Genomic DNA, 23,644 nt, shown 5'->3' with positions numbered 1-23,644 from the left:
AGTCCCACAACATCCAGAACTTGAGGCTCTTGAGATGGACTTCTTCTTCCCCAGCACCTTGCTACAGAAGAGCTGTTTAATTACACTGGCGACTTCAGCTTGGTCTCACTGAACTCTTCCCAGGACCAAGGTTTTGTCTCTGCAACAGGGTGGGCCGCAGCTCACTTAGACTGCCTGTACCTGTCAGCTGCCTCGGCACCTTGCGACCACAGCTCCATACAGCAGCAAAGACAATAGTGGTGGAAAACATTGACCACTTGGACTTAATGCCCCCAGCCTCAGATGTGTGAGTTGAAGAACTCCCTGACAGAGGACTCTGCCAGACATTCCCAGCAGAACCCTCACAGTATGTTTGGATCTGATAAAATAAACCGACTTGGTTAAACTAGGCATCCCTGCCCTTAGACCCTCCATCTAGGTAAGGGACAAAAGAGAAAAAAAGGATTCCGGAAAAAAAGGAGAAAACTCAGGGGTGTCCACATGAAGGGGGGATCCTCTCGCAGGACAGACATGCGATGTGCCAGAACTCTTAGAGAAGAATTAACGTATATACCCTACAACTACTGTTTAAATAGTCCAGCAGATGGGCTTCATCAAGATGGAGCTGGGGGCTCAAGACGAGCCAGAGTCAAGGTCCACGACCAAGTACAGGAGTACAGGCGAGCCAACTGGAATCTGGAATCACTCCCACTCCCACAGAAGGGAGTGGGAACGAGGGACAGTACATGACAGTACTTTGCACCAAACAGAGGCATGGAGAACTAAAGGATAAATAATGATCAAGAATAAAGGAGAAGTAAATGTCGCGGAGTCGCCTGTCAAAGTTTCTACAGGAGACTTCGCCCCTTGATGTTCCTTTGCTGCTGGAGGATGTTGCTCCAGGTATGGGAGAGCAGGAAGACCCCCTCATCCCGGTTCATGGAAGTGTGGGCTCGCTTTCGGATCAACATAGTAATTTATGTACTTTTAAAGTAGGGAAAACAGAAAAAAACTATTTGTTTTTCTATAGTAGATTATAAGTTGATGATCAAATAAAACTATTGTTTTTTGTTTTTTCATTTTTGATTTTAAGATGAAAAAATTAAGGATTAATAGTATCTACCTTTTTCTGGTATCTCATTGTGTTTCGTTTTTTCAACATTTCATTTTGTTTTTTGAAATGTTTTTTAACATTTAATATTATTTTCTAAAATGTTTTCATTTTTTAACATCCTGCTTTGTTATCTGAAATGTTTTCAGTTTTATACATTTTTATTTTGTTTGCTGGAAGTTAATTTTGTTTTCCAAAACATTTTTTCATGTTTGTTTTTTGCGTTTTGGTTTCTGAGGTTTTGCTTTGTTTTCTAAAATGTAATGCTGCTTTTTAACATTTTTTTTAATGTTGTTGTGATTTTAAAAATGTCTTTGTGTCAAGTGATTTGTTAATGTGATTTGCACTTCAGGGCCTCCGTACGTAGGTAAGCAATATCTCCCTCTCTGCCTTGCAGCTTTTAATTCTGGCATCAGTTCTTTCCTTTTTGTTCTGACTGGGTCTGTGTAACCTTCATTCAACCCTATCCTAGGCACTTTACCATTGGGAGTTGGGTCATCTAGACCCACTAGACAGTGCTCTGAACCTTTTTTCTTCAATGATTTGTGATCTTCACTGGTGTCCATGGATTACATGAAATCTTTCCACCTTTATCCACCTTTGTCATGGTAGGGAGAACACCTCAATGTAAGGGTGGGGTCACCAAAGATAGCACAAGGCTTAAGGGACTTAGTATGTTGGAAGACTGAGTCTCTGTCTTTATATCTGAGAAACCTCATTACCATAGATCTTGGAATTCCTCCTCCAGGTTTTCTTCATCCTTGTACTCTTTCAATTTCTATTTTCTGCTGGAAGTGCATTTTTTGCCTCTTGAAAATTTCCTTTACTTTTTCTTCTGTCATCGACCACAAGATTATTTATTCTGGATTGATCCTCCAGGTACTCCATCTTGCAGTGACAGCTAGCAGACATTTTATAAACAACCGACTGAAGTGTATTACATTGTTCGGCTTGTTTCACAGTTTTTTTTTTTAATTTAATCCACATCTTTAGCATGAGTGTACTTTACACTTGTTTTTCTTTCCTGCACTTCTCTTGTTAACATGTCTAATTTGGCATTTGTTGAGTCCATTATCACTTTGACAAAACCTTTGAAGCTATCTTGGTGTTGATGTAGCAATGCAGTGAATAGTTCTTTTTGTAGGTGTAGCAACTTTTTTACCTGAGCCATGGACTTGCTTGCTTCTGCCTTTGACCCTTTGGGTGGCATTTTTTGTTTCTGTTTCTGCAGTTAAAGTCTGAGCCTGGTTTCTGCTGGTGAAGCAGTTAGCTGTTGGTGAAGCCTTGGGCCTGGTGGCGCTTCTCCCCCAGGTGTGGCAGTGGCTGCTTTTACTCATTCTAACCACCTTCTTTTTCCTCAGAATTTTCTGAAATGGCTTTTGCTGTTTTCTCTTATTCTGCTGAATGGGAAACCCACTATTTTAAAATGGTTTCCATGCTTTAAGGAGGGTTTTTGATCTTAGCCATGAGCCATGAGTCAAAGGTGTCAAATTCCAGTCCTCCGTGGCTAAGGTCCTACACATTATCCAACTGAATCTGTCATTGATAAGATAAGGCAAGATTTCTGAAAAACCAGCAGGATGCCGTCCCATGAGATCTGGAGTCTGACACGCCTGCATAAGTACATCATAAAAGACAGAGCTTTGATTGCTTTTAAAATAGACTTAACCCACATCTTTATCATGCACCCTGAAAGTGATGGGATCTCCTGAGATTGCATTTCTTCTTTAATGGAAAACATTCTTTATTTATTCCAAAGGACCTCCTGCACACATAAAACAAAAAAAACAATTAAAAAAATAATATTGCCACAAGTTGAATGTTCACATTTTTTTATTTGACAAATACAAAGTTGTCTGTCTTCAGTTTAGGTTCTTACAGTCTCATAATGAGTCATCAAATAAATGTGGATTTTTTTTTTAGATTAATTCGTTCTGACCTTCAAAGAGACAAAGGATATGCTATAAGAATGTTACAGCAAAACCTTCTGAAGTTCACATACTTTTGTGTTTTTTGTATTTTAAGGCAGAAAAATACTTTCTCATTAAGAAATAGTGTTTGTAAAACTTTCTCATGTTTTGTCTTCCATTCCTCTGATTTTCACACTTCTGTGCTTGGATATCGGTGTTTATCTTGAAGTAGACATTTGTAGGAGATCACTGCAGACACAATCAAGCTTGCAATTATGTTTATGGTTGTGCTCATTTTTAGCGAAACCTTGCTCCTGTTCATAATCATCGTGGTGCCTGCTTTCAGGTTCACATTTTTGTTCACAATGTTCTCAGGTTTAGGCTAATTTTCATGGTCGTGTTTATGTTTAGGTTCATGTTTTAATGCTCAGAATCAAGCTTGTTTATGTTCTGGCAGGTTTAAATGCATGCTCCTGTTCATACTCATGTTCATGCTTATAGATGTACTCATGAACATGTTCACAATCATGCTTATGCTCACGTTCTTTTTCAAGTCCACAATCACACTTTATGCTCATTATCCAGCTAAAGTTCCCGTTTATGCTCAAATTCATGTTCATGCTCAAATTTGTGTTCAAGCAGATGTTTTTTTTCAAGTTTACATTTACGCTGATGTTCACTCTCACGCTAATCTTCACTCTCACGCTAATCTTCATGCTAGTATTCACGTTCACGCAAATGTTCATGCTCACGCTAATTTTTACGCAAACGGTAATTTTCCTCTCACGCTAAAGTTCATCTTCAAATTCATGTTCACGGTTGTGTTCAAGCACATCTTCACAATCATTTTCAAGTTCATATTCAGATTGGTGTTCATGTTTATGCTAATGCTCACGCTCATGCTAATGTTCACGCTAATGTTCATGTTCAAATTCATGTTCACACTTGTGTTCAAGCAGATGTTTTTTTTTTCAAGTTTACGCTAATGTTCACTCTCACGCTAATCTTCATGCTAGTGTTCACGTTCACGCCAATGTTCATGCTCACGATAATGTTCACACTCGCGCTAATGTTTACGTTCACGCTAATGCTCACACTTATTCTAATCCTCATGTTCATGCTCAAATTCATGTTTACATTTGTGTTCAAGCAGATGTTTTCAAGTTTTCAAGTTCACATTCACCCTCACGCTAATGCTTACGTGCTAATGTTCATGTTCACGCTAAAGTTTACGTTCATTCTCATGTTCAAGTACACGTTTATATTTATGTTCACGTCTATATCCATGTTCACACTCACGTTTAATCCTTTAACACCAGAGCCTTGTCTTGATGTTCTTTGAACCTCCGTAACTCTTCAACTATTTATCCAATTAACGTAAACCAACTGATTCTGAGGTGGAGAAAAGCAGCTTCACACTACTTTGTAACGTGTTGTATAGCAGTGCGAAGAGCGTGTTATTTGCTTTGGCACTCTGGTGGCATCTCCGGTATTAAAGGGTTAAGGTTTTGTTAATGCCCGTCCTCAAATTCATCTTAATGCTCATGTTCCTGTTGGTGCTCATGTTTGTGTTTGCGGTCATTTTTCAGCTAATGTTCATGCTAACGCTCAGGTTGGTCATTTGTTTAAAAAGAAGTTAAGTCTACCTGAAACAACAGTCAGGTTTTCTGTTTTGGCTTTTATTTGTAAGAAGTTTGTAAAATTGTTCAGGGTTTGAGACAAATGTGAAAAGGCCCAGCTTATCAACAGACTTTTGTTTCTATGTGAGTGCCATCAGTGAACTTTTCTGTGGTGAAACCATGCAGATTGTGGAAGCGATCACATTTGTTCCACATAAGCACACCAGGATGGACTGTCTGCAGGTTTCTGCTCTTCAGTGACCTGAACTCTCAGATTTTTAAAAAAAGACTTTGGCAAAAGCTTATAAAAAGGGAAGTCACAGTCCCAAGAAGAAAGGAACTAAAAGAGAAAAACATTCCTGTGTGTGAGAAACTCATAAAGGTTTGTAACCCATCTCATATATCCTATTTTTTTTTACAGCCAGCAAGAACAGTCCAATCCAAAGACAAACCACCAGGCAGAAGCCAATCAGTGAGCTTTATGCCATGTAGTACAGTTAGTGGAGCTCTGACCTATACATGACGGTAACATAACCCCCCCAAAAAAAGAGGTTGGAGCACAGAAGAGCTATGTCGGGTCAAGACTCTCCATACACAAACCAGAACACTGATGGTTTCATTTCTGTCTTCCATGTTCTGTAAACTTTGTTTGGCATCTTTTCCCATGTAAACCGTTCTCTTATCTGGCACCATGGCCCCACATTTGGATGCAATCATTGACTGTACATGAGAACTGGACTGGGTGACTCCTCTCCCCTGGCGTTCCAAACAGGAAGTACCTGCTGGTTCCAAGAAGCCTAAATCCCATAGCCTTCTATAGAGAAATAAACAGCTGTTACTCAGTCATTCTATTGGTCAGAATAACCATTCTTGTTCTGATATCTTTTTAACATTTTCTTGATAATTCTCATTTTTCTCATGGAATTCTTTTGGTAATGCATTAGAAAACTGACCAATCAGATGCCTCAATAGTAGGTGGCCTCTCATTAAACCTTCAAATCGATTGATTGACTGATTCTCCCAGGTCCGTTTTAAATGGAAGGGGTGTGATTGCCAAGAAACTCCTCCTTGACCCCTTTTCATTCCAGTTAAAGGCCAGGGTTTTTTGTGCCATTTCAGTAAGATTCTGTGATGAGCGTTTTCTCTTGAAAATGGACGTTCTCATTTTCGACCACTCTGGTTTCAGAAAAACAGTGGTCATGCTCACGCCTGCTGCACGAAAAACACCCAGCCATAAAAGGACCCCCCCGTGGTGGACTGATGTAACAGAGAAACATCCAAATGTAGTTCCTGAAGAAGACAAGCCTGCAGACATCGTACCCTGAAGGAAACTTTCAGACATGTTTGAATCGTAAAAAAAAAAAGACACAGTGAAGCAAAGATATAAAACGTATTCATAAGCAGAATATATAATACATGAGTGACAGAGACACAGGTGAACTTGTTCTTGGCATGTATCCATCATTGTTAGTGTTTGTTTCAAGTGGAGTGGTTTCTCCACCATGGTTGAGTCTCACTGGAACACGGACCTCCAAGAGTTTCCCAGAACTTTCCCCTCAGCTTAGAGTCCCTGTCTAACTTCTGGAAAGTAATGCTAGCAAGGGGATGCACCCCTCAAGATTGAAGAAAATCCCTCAAAGATGTTCTCTTTTTTCATCCCTGACCCTAAAGCTGTGAAGCTTGATGGGTCAAACAGACCCGTTTTAGTTCTTTGAAGGCTTTATGAACCAAAAACATGAAAATCTAATTTCTAAAAATATTAAATAACCAGCTGATGATGAAAAAAAGATAAAAGTAAAACACTTGTGTCTGTTCATTCTATGTGTTTTTTTATGATGCGTTCACAGAAGTCAGGAATCCTGAAACCATGCCCCATGAGACTTATAACTTGATTCAAAGCAAGACATACGTGTTTTTGGAAGAAAATACTAGAAAATTAAAGAAAAGTAAAGAAATGCTTGGATGGTTCATCAGATCAGCCTGGATGAGAAAACTCCTTCTGCAGCTTCAGTCAGACATTCCCTTCAGTCATCCCATCATTTAGTTTCGGGCTAAACATCCATCTGGAACTTGGTCTTCGCAGAAGTACAGAGTCTAAGAGCCTAACGGTCCCTTCTCTTGCTGTGGATTTTATCCACAGAAACAAGGCGAATGCAGCATGTCCAGATGTCTTCCAGATCCAGGCGTCCAGTGTTTGTTTGGCTGGTTATCTTCTCTGAAGGTAAAACTGAAGTGGCTTGTCTCTCTGATCTGCCCTCAAAGAGGGCAGTTATTTGACTTTTTGTGTATTTGAACCCTAAAGCCACGGTGGGACTCATTTGCTGTGTTTGTGGGAGTTCTCTCCTTAATTCCCTGGTGCTAAAGTGCTGCTCCTCGGATTCTGTCCCACTTTGGCACCTCCACATGTCCCTAAACCAGAACCTGAGCTTCATGCCCCCCAGGCTGGCTCCCTCACAGCTGTTGAATGATCATTTTGTGCTGCAGTGTCTCTGTGCATGCTGTTGTTCATGAAGGTAGGGGGCGCTCATGCTAATAACCTCGCCAGTTTTAGTGCTTCAAACCTACACCATTTCCCATCATGCATCTTCTCTACTTTTGAAAATCAGTAATGGCTGACAGATCGTGCAGCTGTGAATAACAAACATTCAGCTTCAAACTGACCTTTAGATCTCGATAAAAAGAGGCGTGGCTTGAATAGAAACAGTTTTCTTTTCCTCCTCTAAGAAAGGTTTTTTTTGTAGAAAGAAAGACACTTTTTGAGGTTCCTGGGACTGAGTGTGTGTGTGTGTGTGTGTGTGGGTGTGTGTGTGTGGGGGGGGGGGGGTTAGGGGTGCGACCAACAGCCTTCCTGAATGGAGCAGGAGACAAAGATGGTCGGTGTGAAGACAACAACCTGTCCCTGAAAAGGATCCTTAAAAAATCATGAAAACACTACAACTAAAACAGATCATATAAGAAGAGCATTGGCTACATAACACACTAAAAGAAGCCTCTGGATGGGGGGGGCCGAAGTGAGGGGCAGGGCAGCCCCGGGCTTCTTCTGCTGCTGGATTTGGTGTTTGTGTGGCAGGATGTCTCTTTCTCCTTCCCTGCTCTGATCTACCAGCTCTGTCTGCCCCTCACTCCGTGTGTCCACCATGGCAGTGTTCAGGAGGAAGGGTTCAGTCTAAGGCTCCTCCTCCCCCGTAGAAACGGCCAGCCGCGTGGCCACAGACAGATGGTCGGTGAGGCCGGCCAGCTGGGTGACAAAGCTGAACTCCTCGATGTCCTGCAGAAGAAAAGACCAGGAATCAAATCTGTGCCCTCTGTCCTAGAACACAAAGACAAACACACAACCACCCAAGCACAGGCATCCAAATACACTCACACAAAGACACAGACACACTTTTATGTACCCACACACATACACTAACATGCAGGTCCACCTGTATGACGTCAGATTGGTGGCAAAAGTTTTGTTCGTCTGTAAGAAGTTTCGTACTTGTATAAAGAGATTTGTGTCTGTAAAAAATATTTTGCACTTGTTGAAAAAAATGATTCATCCATCGTAAAGTTTTGTACCTGTAATAAGATATGTGTGCGTCTGTAAAACTGTTTCATATCTATAAAAAAAACTCAAGCGTCGGTAAAAATGTGTGAAACGTCACACGCACAAACGAGGATGCGCATTGATCTATGACAAAACCCAAGCTACAGGTAAATTCTTTGGCTTTTCAATGAATCAACCAATCAGGAGTCTATCTCTGCTATAGTCTATCTCTCTCTATCAGCTGCTTGGGCCTTGATTTAACTCAAAGGAGACACAATGAAAGATACCTGAATTATGAAGATGTAGTCCATTAGGACATTGCAACTAAAAAAACAAGTGTTGATTATTATTAGTTTCAGAAAAATCTGATGATATCTTCTACCTTTTCTTTTATTTCCTAGCATTGATAATCTTGCATCTGATTGGCCAGTCCAAGCATCCATTAGGTGACAGCTTAAGGCTGCTGATTGGTAGATGTATTGAGAAGCAATAAAATTGTACCCTAACCTTTTTTTTTAAATTGTACATCAATGGGTTTGCTCATATGTGTGTCTGAGGTTTCACATGGACAAAGGATTTTTACAGATGGACAATCTTTTCAACAGTTATAAAAACAAACTCACAGTTTTTATTACAATTACAAAACAGTTTTACAGACACACAATTTCTTGTTTGTGTCTCATTACGTGGCAGGTGCTACAGTGACGACCAAACGCAAGTTTTGGGACTCGATCCAGAACAAATTAACCCTTGTGCTATCTTAGATGACCCCACCCTTACATTGACGTGTTCTCCCTACCATGACAAAGGTGGGTAAAGGTGGAAAGATTTCATGTAATCCATGGACACCAGTGAAGATCACAAATCATTGAAGAAAAAAGGTTCAGGGCACTGTCTAGTGGGTCTAGATGACCGCACTCCCAATGTTAAAGTGCCTAGGATAGCACAAGGGTTAACCGAACTCGATCAGGAACAAAGGATTTTTCCACTCTGAAATTACCCTTAGATTCACCAATTAACCTCTGAATCATGTTTTTGGACAGTAGAAGAAAACTGGAGGAGCCGGAGAAAACCCACACATGCACACGGAGACCATGCAAACTCCACACAGAAAGAACCCAGACAACTCCAACCACTACGCCACTTTGCAGCCCTGTGTAGTAACAATTATTAAAATTTTAGACTGCAGATGTAAACTTTTAATTTTTTAATTTTCTCATTTTCTTTTCTGATTTCTTGCTTTTATCATATTTCTGTCACTGTAGTTGCTGCTCACCTGAGCTGCATTATTATTACGTTTTCTTTTTTTTTTAAACACCTAAAGCTCCATGACAGTCTGAGGCTGCAGTGTTCTCATTCAGCCACAAGATGAGGCTATAGAGCTACATTTTATTTTGAAGAAGACAGATTAGGTGTCACCACCGCTCACAGAAGCACAGGTCCGACTCAGTTCTATACAGCTGTTTGCATGTGTAGACTTGTTCAGACACGTCTTCAGATCCTCAGAGAAACATACCAGCTTCCAGTCTGGCTGAAGGCCCTCGTCGCTGTACAGGATGTAGTCGATCCTGCGCCCGTTTCCCTTCAGCGGTATCTTCCTGCCCTTCTGACTGCTGCCAGGACACTGGTTCTTACTGGGAGGAAACACCAGATACTCCTTCCTGCCGTCTTCGTTCTCCATCACTCTGAGACACAGCAGAGGGAGTTGGGATGCAGACGAGAAGAGAACAAACGTTTCACTCAAGGTTCCAGACATGAGAGGAAAAACCTCTGTCCAAGTTAAACTGTTCATTTAGGATGAAGCAGAAAGGAATAAAACTCACTTTTGTAAACTTTCAGCTGAGGTGACGTCTTCGTCATAAAGGCCGCTGGGGTCCAGCAGAGTACCTATGGGGGGAAGGTCACATTAGTTGTAGTGAAGATATTTCCATTTTTGTCAAGAAGTTCAGGATTTTTCTGCTCATCCAAACCACTGCCATGTTCATTATACCTTCACTCAGTCAGATGAACATGCATTCTACCTATGAAGGACAACCCAGAAAAGTCCGACTGTCAAGAGGGACAGAGTCTAACGATTTAGTTGAATGTGATGGAGACCCAAGGGGGCAACAGCTGCTGAAGAGAACAAGGTAGATCTCTGGTGAGTACGAGAGTTTTAACTCTGGGGAGAATCTCCTAACTCCATTTCTTGAAGACATAAAGCTTAAATGGACAATGCTGGTAAATGGTACTGGAAGGTAAAACTGATACTGATAAATAAAAGTCTGATTAAGCAGAGAATGACCTTAGGGAGGTCCTTCATCTACGTATCCTTAAGGAGGAGAGCGGGAAGCAGAAAAAGTTCATAGTTCAAGATGGGATGGTGGGAAGGACTGATGATAAACATTTCTCTTAGGAAGTGTGGCTGTGGTGATTTTCCCCTGAGACCATTTACTGTAAATGAGAACTGGACTCCCTGACCCCTGGCGTACCAAACAGGAATTACCTACTGGTTCAAAGAAGCCAAAATCCCATAGACTTCTACAGAATTAGTCAGAAATTTTAACATGTTCTTGTTAATCTTAATTTCTTTCATGATATTTTTTCTGTAGTGACAGTTATTCCAGTTATAAACCAACCAATTGGATGCCTCAATAAAAGTAGGCTATGTGGAGTGGACTTCTTACAAGCTCACTTCTGATTGGTGAGAGTGGTTGCCATAGAAACTCAGACCAACTCCAACCTCCCTGCGTACTTACGACGTCTGGCTCCTATGGCGAAAAAATTGCGACTGAATAGACTTTAGTTGGAACCGGAAGCACGCCATTTTCTATGGTGACATCACACTCACTCGCCCCAGTTCTCATGTACTGTCAATGGGGAGAGAGATATCTGGAAGCAAACAAATCCACAGTGAAATCTAAAAGAAAGGTCTGCTACTGTACTCGAACAAAGCAAATAGAACAGAGACACAAACAGTTCAGAAGTAAGAAATGTGGTAGAAAAAAAGAGGAGTTGACTTGAAGAAAGGCTGATGTGTGGTGGAGTCCAACATAACCCTAAATAATACCCAACACAGGTGAACACAAAGAGCATAAATAATCTATAAGCAGTTGAGAGGGACAAAAAGGGAAAACCTGAGCGAACAAACTGCTGTTCTTTCCAGTGTTTGTTCCTTTTGTTCTGGCAGGTTGGGGTAGTTGGGGCAACTGCACTTGGCTGGGGGAAGAAATTCACGTTTGTTTGAAGTCATTTTTAATTATGGTGACGTCCTTCCTTTCTTCATCATAGGCCTGTGAAAACAAACCGTCTGTGCTGTAGCCTCAGACACAGAACAGCAATGAATTTGTGAGCATGCTTTACCTATGTCACCATGGCAACCAGCCTCCAGCTCTGGTGCTCTGAGAGGAGCAGGAAGCCGTGCAGCTCAATCATGAGAGAATGTGTTGTAAATATGTGGCGGCTGCAGCTCTGCTGAGGATCTTTGTCACTGACTCATCAGTTTAAAAAGAGGGACGTATTTGTTTGTTTTTTCCTTTTTATCGAGTTTGAAATATTTTTGATGTCATATTTGATGTTTCTATCACAGCAATGGAATGTTCATGCATGAGTAGAAATAACAGCAATAGATATCCATCCGTGCTTACTAAGGATAAGGGTCTGTATAGAGAACAGTATTTTCTGCTTTATAGGTAGGACGCACCAGATTATAAGGCGCACTGTCGATGAGTGGTCTATTTATAACTTATGTCATGCGTAAGACACACTGAACTATAAGGAGCATTAAGCGAAACAAAACAGCCCGAGCTAAGTCTGTCAGTCTCTAGAACTTGTTTGAAACATGCTACGTGTTAGCCAGGTTAGAAACATTAGCAGTGTTATTGAATTCCCAATACCTGTAACTCCTATGACCAAAATATAACAAAACCTATAACAAAAAACAGACTGATATCGCTAAAAAACGTTACTGCAACTACATTAACTCCAAACCTTGGTAAATGGCGTATACTTGTATGGCGCTTTCTACCTCTCTGGAAGGCCCAAAGCGCTTTAAAGGACACAAACCCATTCAAACATTCACACAGTGGTGGAGGCTCTGCTCCCAAACTCTGGGGCCAACCTTCCACCAGAAGCAAGGTAGGGTTCAGTGCCTTGCCCAAAGACACTTTAACATATTGACGGGCAAGGCTGGGATCAAACCTGCAATCCTCCAATTAGAGGTTGACCGCCCTTCTGCTGCACCACGGCTGTTGGTATGATGTAAAAAAATCACAGCGCTACATTTTAGCCACATTACCATATTCACAATAGCACCCAACCTTGTTTGCGACTTGTAAAAAATCGGGCTGACATTTTGATAGCGCGCTGTGTTTCTCTCCAAATCCCTTCGAAATGAGTAAACACAACCAGAATGAATCCCTGTTGAAGGTACTCTGCAATATACTGTCGTTAGTTTGAAGTCTTTTAAGTGTGCCTTATAGTGTAGAAAACACGGCACCTCAGACTTTGTATGTTTGTACAGGTTCTTGTTCTCTTGCTTAAAGTTTGGATAACATTACAAAGTCAAACTCTCCAAACTGTATTCCACTCTGATGACATTTTTAATTTCCTTCACCCAGATGTTTTGTCACTCATGTCTTTATACCCACCATAACATGCATGCAGGTGCTGTTTTTCTCTAAGCTTGTGTCTGCCTTTGCCTCTTCCACTCTGGAGACCGTCTACTGCAGCTCGGACTCCAGCCGGGATAAACACGGACAAGCTTCTAGGAAATCTGGCATCAAGACTATTGAGTCAACATGATTCAACCCACAAGGAGAAAAAGTGACCAGGAGGGGAAAGAAGACGAGTGAAAGCCAGACTGAAACGGGCTTTAGTCCATCATTCTAACCATTGTGGGCTCTCTCCACAGCAGAACAGATGAGCTGTAAGGCAGTGCATGAACACAGGACTGCATGCAGTCTGTGATTTATAGAGCACTGGTGATATGCTGCACATAGATGTCAGTGAGTGAACCAACAATCAACATGCCTCTATGTCAAGGGGGTCAAACTCATTTTCACTGTGGGCCACATCAGCATAGTGGCTGTCCTCAAAGGGCCAGATATAACGTATACATGTAACTAAATGTAATGAAAGATAAATGTAACTACTCTTTAATGTTATCTTCTTCTTCTTTCTCTTTCGGCTTTTCCCATCAGGGGTCGCCACAGCGAATCATCCTTTTCCACCTCACTCTATCATGAACATCTTCTACCCTAACGTTAGCCAACTTCATGTCCTCTGTTAAGACATCCATGTATCTCCTCTTTGGCCGTCCTCTTGCCCTCCTGCCAGGCAGCTCCATCTCCAACATCCTTCTACCAATATATCCACTATCCCTCCTCTGAACATGTCCAAACCATCTCAGTCTGGCTTCTCTGACTTTGTCGCTAACACAGGCAACATGAGCCGTCCCTCTGATGTACTCGTTCCTTATCCTGTCTAACCTGGTCACTCCTAAGGAGAACCTCAACATCTTCATCTCCGCTACCTCCATCTCAGCCTCTTGTCTCTGTCTCACTGCTACCGTCTCTAACCCATAGAGCAGAGCTGGTCTCACCACTGTCTTGTACACCTTTCCTTTGAGTCTTGCTGGCACTCTTCTGTCACACAACACTCCTGACACTTTCCTCCAACCGCTCCAACCTGCCTGCACTCGCCTCTTCACCTCTTTTCCACAATCCCCATCACACTGAACTGTTGACCCCAAGTACTTAAACTCCTGCACCTTCTTCACCTCAGCCCCCTGTAACCTAACGCTTCTACCTTGATCCCTCTCGTTCAGACACATGTATTCTGTCTTACTACGACTGACCTTCATACCTCTTCTTTCCAGAGCAAACCTCCACCTCTCTAGCTGTTCCTCCACCTGCTCTCTACTCTCACTGCAAATTACAATGTCATCCGCAAACATCATTGTCCAGGGAGATTCCTGTCTTACCTCGTCTGTCAGCCTGTCCATCAGCATAGCAAACAAAAAAGGACTCAAAGCTGATCCTTGGTGTAGTCCCACCTCCACCTTGAACTCCTCTGTCTGACCTACAGCACATCTCACCACCGTCATACTTCTCTCATACATGTCCTGAACTACTCTGACATACTTCTCTGCCACTCCAGACGACCTCATACAGTACCACAGCTCCTCCCTCGGCACCCTGTCATACGCCTTCTCTAAATCTACGAACACACAATGCAGCTCCTTCTGACCTTCTCTGTACTTTTCCATCAACATTCTCAAAGCAAAAATGGCATCAGTGGTGCTCTTACGGGGCATGAAACCATACTGCTGCTCACAAATCTCCACCTTCTTCCTAAGCCTGGCTTCCACTACTCTTTCCCACAGCTTCATTGTGTGGCTCATCAACTTTATTCCTCTATAGTTGCTGCAGTTCTGCGTGTCACCCTTGTTCTTAAAGATCGGGACCAGAACGCTTCTCCTCCATTCCTCAGGCATCTTCTCACTCTCTAAAATCCTATTGAACAACCTTGTTAGAAATTCCACTGCTGTCTCTCCTAGGCACTTCCATACCTCCACAGGTACGTCATCAGGACCAACAGCCTTTCCGCTCTTCATCCTTTTCAGAGCCTTCCTAACCTCATCCTTTCCAATCTCTGCTACTTCCTGCTCCACAACAACCACATCTTCCTCCCTTCTTTCCCTGTCATTTTCCTCGTTCATCAGCTCCTCAAAATACTCCTTCCATCTTTTCTGTACACTCTCTTGGGTTGTTAGCACCTTTCCATCTCTGTCCTTAATCACCCTTATCTGTTGCACGTCCTTCCCATCTCTGTCTCTCTGTCTGGCTAGCCTGTACAAGTCTTTCTCTCCTTCCTTTGTGTCTAACCTGTCATAAAGCTCATCGTAAGCTTTCTGTTTGGCCTTTGCCACCACATTAACTACTCTTTAATGTTAAATAACTCATTTATTTATTTATTATAACTTTTTAAAGTGACAATTACAGTTGCATAGAAAACATATGTTTGCTTGTTACTCTGACATAAATCCTTTTAAATTTGATTCTGTCAGGTTAATTTATATGGACAGTGTTTAAGTCCTAAAGTATAGTTGCCCAATCCGATATTTCAAGTCCAATCCCCCCTAGATATGAATAAATACACACCAATTTTTATTTTTTATTTTAAGAAATTAAAAACTTTTATGCCCCTCGCGGGCCACAGAAAATGACATGGAGGGCCACATTTGGCCCCCGGGCCTTGAGTTTGACACTGGCTCTGTGTAAACCCATATTGGTGCTCCGTTGCAGAAGAAACTGTGCATACAGACACCAAACCTCCGGTCGTTTTTCCTCCCTTATCTGGGAATTTCTGCAGCCATTTCTCATCCTAGCTCACAGGCATTCGGGTCTGTTTCACCTCTTTGCTCCGCTGACCACAGCACCATCCTACTGGTTCCAACATAAACGGCAGTCAGTAAGAGGGCCAAGAAAACCATCAGAAACATTAAGCTGTGGACAGCATCCAAACCCTACAGGGGTCTTTTGGCCACTGGTTGTCACACATCTGGTGTTTGAAATTTGTTCTCTGCATTTTAGCCTTCCACTGGGGGGAGCAGTGGTTCACAGTCCTGGAAAAAAATTGGCGCTTTGACTGCAACTCCAACTCTTTAATGCTGAGTGTGAAGCATGGCGATTTTAGGTCCCATTTTTTGTAGTCTTCACTATGACTCGATCACGGTCCCTGGATGGACTCACTTCTGCCAAACAGTTAGATCATGCATCATCCTATCTGGAGAGGCAAAGCTGGCCAAAAAATCTACAAATCTGAGCAGAAGTTCACAGAGAGGAACCTTCACTCAACTTGGTAGAGACTGAAGAATGTGGGCTTTGTGAAAACAGCTTCCACCACCAACAGAATCACTCAGGTGAAGGGAAGCGGTCCCACATCCCGCTGTGATGACCTCAACTCTTTCATACCAGATATGAATCTGGAAACACCCCCCAGCTAAAGGAGATCACATCTAGATGTAAACCAGGTCCATATGCAGCTCTGAGGATGACCAAATCCAGCAAGTCACCCGGACTGGACCTCTTTCCTGGGCGTGTCCTGATCCTCTGTGCAGTACAGCAGCTCTGGGAGTTTTCCCTGAGCAGAAGCACAGTGGAAGCCTTCCACAGTTATCCCCATCCCAGAGAAAACCTGATCATGCTCTTGGAACGCCTTCACATGTCTGTGACCAACAAACACTCAGGTCAGCAGGAGGAATGATCACAGACTTCTAACACCCACTCCACTTCGATTGATGTGCTGTCTTGACTCCAGGACAAAAAAGAGGAGGTCACCTTCATCCCCAAAGTTACCAGAATACCTGAACACCTGCAAACCCATGTTTTCTGTCTACATGCATTGGATTAAGATGGATCCATGAGGAAAGAACCATGAAGACGTAATCACACAGCAGGGAGATCATGACGGAGGAACCATAGTAGAGGTAGAGGAATTCTCCAGGAAGTAAGCAGGTGAAACCATGATGACAGGACTCATGGAAGATGTACCAGACAGGGGAACTGTGCAGGAACAGCTTCAGCCGCTTCCCCTTTGATATTAAAGCTGAACCCTGACGGAAAAGTCGTCTGAAATCGGATAATCCTTTTTCTGTATTCTTGTTCTCTCTCCCGTTGAACAGTGGACACACAGTAGATGCAGATTCGGTTGTGTAACCGCCTCCATCCAAATAAATAAACCTTCTGTGAAAAGCCCTAAAGTCCTGCCCACGCCGTGCCCAAACAGCGCTGGCCTAAATACAGCTTCATATCCAGACCAACAGCCTCCTGTCCTCGTGCCTGATGCGCGTGCACGAGTGGCTGGCTGCTGTTTCCTGATTTATTCAGATTATAATCTGCTGTCTATGCAGCAGCAATGCAGATGTGTGCATTCTCACCCAGAGCCCAGGGTTTGTCCTCTCCTGGCCCGAGGCGGCATGGGTCCTTGTACTGCGTGAAGAGAGCGTGCTGCTGCTCCAGCTTGTCCTCTGCAAAAGTACAGAAATGCTGCGTTACAGTCGGACTAAAACAGGATGACAATTCTTTTAGTCTCAACCTTAACCCTGTTTAAGACAAAAATAGAACGAACGTATCTTGCAGCTATAAGGGCTTGATGAATAGTGTTGGTAAATAAGTGAGATAAGAAATGTAAAATCAATGAGAAAGGTATGATTCCTGGAACAGAGGAAAATATAAGGCTTGCTTTAAAATGTATATATTTTTGTAAAAAACAAACAAAAACAAACCATAATTAATTAAGGAATGAGCCCAAATCTATAAAAGTAGTAAATAGCCTCTGTAGTGTAAAAAAATAAAAATCATCAGTTTCAATTAGGTTTTAATCTAAAAATCTCCTGACAATTTTTGACATTTTAGGGCTAATTTATGTTGGGTGTGAATTTTGATTTTTTAACATTTTTTATAACAGACTGGAATATAACCTTATATTTTATAGATATCCCTCCATTAAAAATACTACAAATTCGCAGTTTTTTAGAGAAACACAAGATTCAACATGAAATCTCTCTCACAGTTCAGTGATTATGGAAAAATACCCCAAATGACACGAGCTGTTGCAAATATTCCCAACATCATTTATCACACAGATGAAAATGTTCCTTTGAAGAACTTGTTTCGTATCATCCATGAGAACAAAGTGCATGATGTTATACACACATATACAGAATATGATTCTATTTTTATGTTTGGAAATGTTGCCTAAGCTGAATGTGGCTTTATTGTCAAAACAAAAAGGGGTTAAAGTGGATAGAGGCAAAACAGTAAATAAAAAATGGAATAGATACCGAAGCAGCCTTAAGCTTTAGTCCAGGGATAGGCAAAGGTTTTTAATATTTAACAGATGGGCCGGACCAGGAGCAGATGCATGCCGTGTTTTTGTAATCTACCTCATAAGAGAAAAAATAACATGGAGTCTGGATGAAAACATGCTTTAATATAGATTTAAAATTAGTACATATTTTTTAAAACAGAACATTTTGGAGTTTATTTAAAACTGGGACCTATATAAACACAAACTTAAAGAAAAGCTGCATTTATGTGGTGTTTGAATGTTTGGAAAAATGTGTAGGAAAACACAAATGAATGTCAGAAACACCTAAACAAAGCTCAATGCTTCTGTAGTGCACCATCTTTGGGGAGACACCTGAAATACAGGGCACTGAAAACAATAATTAGGACGATCAAAATCATTGGATCTAGTGTGGTGGGCCAGATTGAATAGTTTGCCCAACCCCTGCCTTGGCCACATGCACCTGTATGGTTAACCCTCATGCGGGAACTGTGGGTTTTTGGGATGTCCAGGCCCGTAGAGGGTCGTAGAGCAATGGACAGAGCAGCGGTTTCATCTTCAGAGGAGAGCAGGTGTGTCATGCGGTTTTCTTGAGGCTCGTGCAGCCGCCAACCTCCTCATGAAAATGGAGCATAACATTGTCGTGCGTGTGGTAAGTGTATAGTGAAGCACACTGAACAAAAAAATAAATCCAACGCTTTTTTATTTTTTTTCACCTTCTAATTTCAAAGGGGCCACAGCTTTTATGTGAATGAGAGATGCTCCTGGTCAGAAGGCTTTCTATGATGCTCATGTAGAATGCGGTGAGGATGGGCACTGACAGGTGGACTCTTTCTATCCATTGGAGGGGGTTCGGATGCTCGGGTCCGTCAGGTTGCCTGCGTCATGCTCCGCTAAAAACCTGCAGCTGCTGACCACTTCCACAGTGTTTTCGATGACAGGCGGCTGACTGGGCCGTTTCTTCTTGAGTTTGATAAGGATCTCTTTAGTTTAGTCCCCATTCAGGATCAGGAAGTTCTCTCTGCACCGCTCCACCAATGGGTCCACTTCCTCCCTGGAGGTGGCTTCATAATTGTTCTTTTGTGACTTGGGCTTGTATGCAGGGATTAGCACCATGAAGCACATCGAAAAGATGGTCCAGGAGCCAAGATGGGTGCCATAAAGGGGAACCATGATGTTTGAGTAGACTCTGACCTACGTGTTCGGGTTGCAAAGTCCACATGCTGATAGTGGAGTGGCAGAAGTGACTTCTTCATGCTGGCTTGGTTAAGCCCCTGGCAATAATGACAGTTGTCTTTGGTGTGAGCTTCCCGCAGCATCCTACAGAACCCTCATAGCCTGCTTGGTGTTGGTAGTCAGATGCACATACACAGCAGTCTTTGATATGTGGAGCAGTGGCTTGCAGCAGTTGTTGTTACTCCAGTAATTGGTAAAAATGAGCAAACCTCCTCCTGACATCAACGAATCATCTCATGATTTTGCTTACACAACCACATACCTGGGAGGTTAGTGAAGTTGGATTTTCCAATGGTAAACAGCTCAATCTGTCTCAAAATGATAGGGATTTAACCATATTTCAAGACGTAACTTGCGTGAAAGATAAAGCCAGATAAAGTCTATTTTTCCTTCATTGTTCTATTATATGGACCATAATATCCAGTAGCCTAGCAGGAAAAAAACAAACAAAGTTTCTATTGGAGTTTCATTCAGCTCTGCGTCAGCAGTCTGTGATGTCACGTGAACACCCTCTAATGCTGCGCAGTCCTTTTCAAGTGTAAAACGCCAAACATGTTATGTGACACACTTTACCTCTTTCTGTGATCAAACAAATCATTTATGATTGTGTCCCGGTGTCACATGATCCCGGTAGCACATTTGAAGCAGACCATTCCTAGGTTCACGATGCCAGAGCACGTCATCTGATACACTTCTGCATTTTTCATTTCTCTGAGCGGATCATCACTTTGCTCGTCTAAGCTGTGGGGACGTTTGATAATTGTAATGGATGAAGGCTGAAAATCTAAAATTCAGGAGGACACTTCAGAGCCAAACTGCATGAAAACCACAGACAAAGAAGGTTCCAATGGTACTTCCACTTTCAGTTCAGAAAATGTTAAATCCTGAATGTTTCACTTCAGCCCCAACCTGACAGAGTGTTAGGGTCACCATGAAAGAAAATAGACAAGTATATGAGAAAAAAGTTGGAATTTTACAAGAATAAAGTCTTATTATGAAACGGAAAAAGTCCTAGTTTTACCAGGAAATAGCCATGCTTTTCAAAGATAAAGTTTGTGGTCAAAGCCTCCATCAATGTAGCCATTTATGGTGATGCCTTAAGGCTTTAGTTGATCATAGGTATCCGTGTGTCATAATCTTTTCGGACCTCTGCAACCATACTGGCGACGGCGTAAACGCCGTCCGCTGCAAATCCACTTCTTGGGGTTCAAGAATCTTTATCACTATTCTGAATGTCTCTTGGGAAACCACCAAACCCCCCTGAACTGCTGTTTGATGTAACCAACGATATGCCTGCAGTCTCCAACCCTTTCTTCCTCCAACGAGGAGACGATTTCTCCCAAATCTGGCTGACGTTTGCTTCTGCAGGGGCCCAGTTTCCTTCAAATTGTCTATACTTATAATAAAACAACGTTAACTCGCTCAAAGACATACTATCTCCTTTATTGTGAAACCAATTTGGAAATAAAAATTAAACATCCAGTTTAGAGAACCGGATTAGAGGAGCAGCCATTCCAGGCTACACTGTGCTTTAGATAGGGACACAAATCTACTACCAAGTCCACCAAAATGTTGCATTTGCTGTTAGAGTGCTGTGTGACGATCTGTGCTACTAGCAGGACAACAACAGGTCCATGTTTGTCAAAGGCCCACTAAAAAGTCATTCCAGAATTTTGAGAGAGCAGACTCTGTGCCAACATTGGAGGGGTTCATTTAGGTGTAGATGAAACTGGAGACAGTTTTTCCTGATCTTTGTCAGGAATGAGGGTTGAGAAAACCTGTCAATATTTCTGGGTGTTTTTACATTCTTAATGTGCCTTACTTTTAAACTTTAACACTCAAAACCTATTAATTTATTCTTCCCCAGAAAACTGTTAACTCCCGCACTGTTGTTAGATCAGCCTATATTTGTTTCAGCTGTTTTTAGTCAAAAGAAGAAACCTCAACTCTTCCATTTCTGCAGACAGTGTAGATGAAAACACTGAGACTTGTGCAAAGGTGAAATCCCTGCTGAGAAGCTGCAAACCCTCATGAAGTGATGTCATCACTGGGAGTGAAGAGGAGCGACTCGGGTGTTTGATAGCTTCACACCTGAAGAGCAGTTGTCAAAGTTCAGGTCTCCCAAGATGACATCAAAGGCCACCAGGTCTTCCAGAACCTTCTCCCCCTCAGGTGATTGACAGGAGGACTGGCGAAACTCGGCCCCCCACTGCAGCAGGAGGTCCAGCTGCTCGCAGCGGACCGCAGCATCGCCTGCATGCAAAAACATGTGGAGGTTACTGAACACAGAGACGTCCACGCTGCAGACAAAACTGAGTTACACAGGGGAGGGAGGGGGCGAGCGAGCGCAGTGAGTGGGGTCAGATTAATGGTGAAGGTGAGAAGCAGAAGTGTGAAGATGTCGCAGGTTGTGGGTAGAACTCTTACCCAGCTTAAGTAGTGTTTCTTTTTGCTTTGAAGGAAGTGGATCAAAAGTCCTTTTTTTGGGGGGGGGGGGTAATATGTGAGTACACAGTTACTACTGTGTACTCACAAAGCAGTGAGCTGGAGCACTGTGAGGAAAACCAGGAGCCGCCAAGGAGTTTCCAGAAGGCTTCCGTCATCTGTGGAGGACTTAAGTTTGCTTGTTTCCTGCGATCGGCCTCACGCCAAATTGGAACATGTTCAGAAAACCAGGAGAACAGACGGCCTGCCTAAACCATCACAAACGTGAGAACGCATCAAAACCGGCTCAAACTGTTCTCCGTTTTGTTTCCACAACATCACAGAAATGTGAGACAATTTTAAGGGATACAACAACCCTGAAACAAAACGCTGAAAGAGCTTCGGGTTCCACATTTGCAGGGCTGAAGAGGAATATTGCAGAAGGAGTGTCTGCTTTATGTTGTTGGAAGGAGTGAAAAGCAGAAGTAGCTGGCTGTTTCTCCTGCTGGAGCAGAGAAATGACCCAACTCTCAGCAGCCTCTCAGCCTGCAGGCTATTTTCAGCTGCAGCCTCTCGCAGCCAGACAGGAAAACTTTACACAAACAAACTTTCTGCACTTCAGCCCTTTTTAAGCCCAGGTTGCCTGACCCCCCCCCCCCCCCCCATGCCCCCTCACCCCCACGCCCCCTTTCAATGTGGGTCCCCTCCCTTCTGAATCTGACTTACGTTTGGAAATAGGCCTACCGCTATATTTAGGGTCTGTGAGTGTGGGGGGAGGTGGAGGGGGGAAAGCCCAAAATAGCAGCAAAGGAGGGGGTGAGGTAGTTAAGCAAAAATGAGGGTGGCATCCAGCAGAGCTTTAAATAGAGCTATGACGCCTCATGCAGCTTGAGTCGGTCGCCATGGCAACAGCACGGCCTCTTCCAGCAGATCACAGAGCGGAAAGCCCTACCTTCTATTGCGTGGAGATGTGTGCACGTGATGAATCCCACAACCCTCTGCTCCTGATGAGAAGTGCCCACGTGGACCTACAGAGGGCAGAGACGAGCAACAGGTCAAGCCAGCCTGAAGGAAGCCAGAGAGAGTTAGAATGAAGGTGGGAGCATCAGCTCCGCCCAGGTGAAGAGGTCAGCTGATCCTAGGAGGAACTAAGAAACGTCTTCACAGCAGCGTGGTGGAAGAATCGGCATCCACGAGGGACGTTTTAAAAACTTAATTTCCTACTACATGAATTTCTGAAAAATGTTAAAGGTCTTCAAACCCAAACCATGACCTTATATTATCATCCACACCCCCGTCCCCCCCTCGTCCTGTCCGAGTGACTAAAACTCAATAAAGTTCACGTCTGTTACAAAGGAGTTTACAGTAACGCACTGGAAGAGTAACGAACAACCCTGAGTATAAAAGCAAAACATGTCCATCGCAAGAGGCCCTCAGCTGCAATCTGTGTTCAGGAAACAAACAAAGTCTCAGAGCAGAGAAAAAGACTCTCTTTCAGGACGGATAAACCCAAACACAATCCTCACAATACTTCTACCTTTTCTATTTGGTCTGAATTTCAATGAAATGTGTACAATTTCCCTTTGATATTACTAAACATGAATGAGAAGAAACACAATTTTTATTATTATTAGTTTGTAATTTATTACCCCCATAAATTAAGACAATAATAAAGATAACCCCAAATAATCAACATGGCCCGTTTGTTAATGTTACTGCGGCTGATTGGAACATTGTGATAACATAAGTTCAGTCCACCTGATGTCCTTTTGATTCCAGATTTCATTTCCAGTGACTTCAGGTGCCTCCAGAAGACATCTAATAAACTTTAAAGACTCATTTTCATGTAAACGCTGTCGATTCTTCAAACCAGAAATGACAGAGTGGTCTTACATCCAACACGGGAGTAACGTGCCTACAGCCCATCGCTCTTAAATGTGAAGAGGAGTTTTAAAGAAATGGAGCTGGAAGGTCTTGTTCTCCGTAGCAAACAGGACATGTGAGA

At 42.6% G+C, this 23,644-nt stretch overlaps 1 protein-coding gene across 1 annotated transcript in view; it reads right to left on the bottom strand.

The window, feature by feature from the left end:
* Positions 1-5,995: 5,995 nt before the first annotated feature.
* The window catches only part of smpd3 (sphingomyelin phosphodiesterase 3), a 60,688-nt gene continuing 43,039 nt past the window's right edge, over positions 5,996-23,644 (bottom strand). Inside the window, exons 5-10 of the mRNA XM_011472858.3 lie at positions 22,592-22,667; positions 21,307-21,468; positions 17,069-17,158; positions 9,972-10,035; positions 9,665-9,833; positions 5,996-7,887 (exon numbers count right to left, since the gene is read on the bottom strand). Of these exons, the coding sequence (XP_011471160.1) occupies positions 7,786-7,887; positions 9,665-9,833; positions 9,972-10,035; positions 17,069-17,158; positions 21,307-21,468; positions 22,592-22,667 (663 nt within the window). The 3' untranslated portion in view covers positions 5,996-7,785. The remainder of the gene's footprint in view (positions 7,888-9,664; positions 9,834-9,971; positions 10,036-17,068; positions 17,159-21,306; positions 21,469-22,591; positions 22,668-23,644) is intronic.

This window comes from Oryzias latipes, chromosome 6 (genome assembly GCF_002234675.1).
Source record: "Oryzias latipes chromosome 6, ASM223467v1".
Lineage (NCBI taxonomy): Eukaryota > Metazoa > Chordata > Actinopteri > Beloniformes > Adrianichthyidae > Oryzias > Oryzias latipes.
The sequence above is the reverse complement of the archived record's forward strand: the minus strand, read 5'-3'. Positions and strand labels throughout refer to the sequence as shown.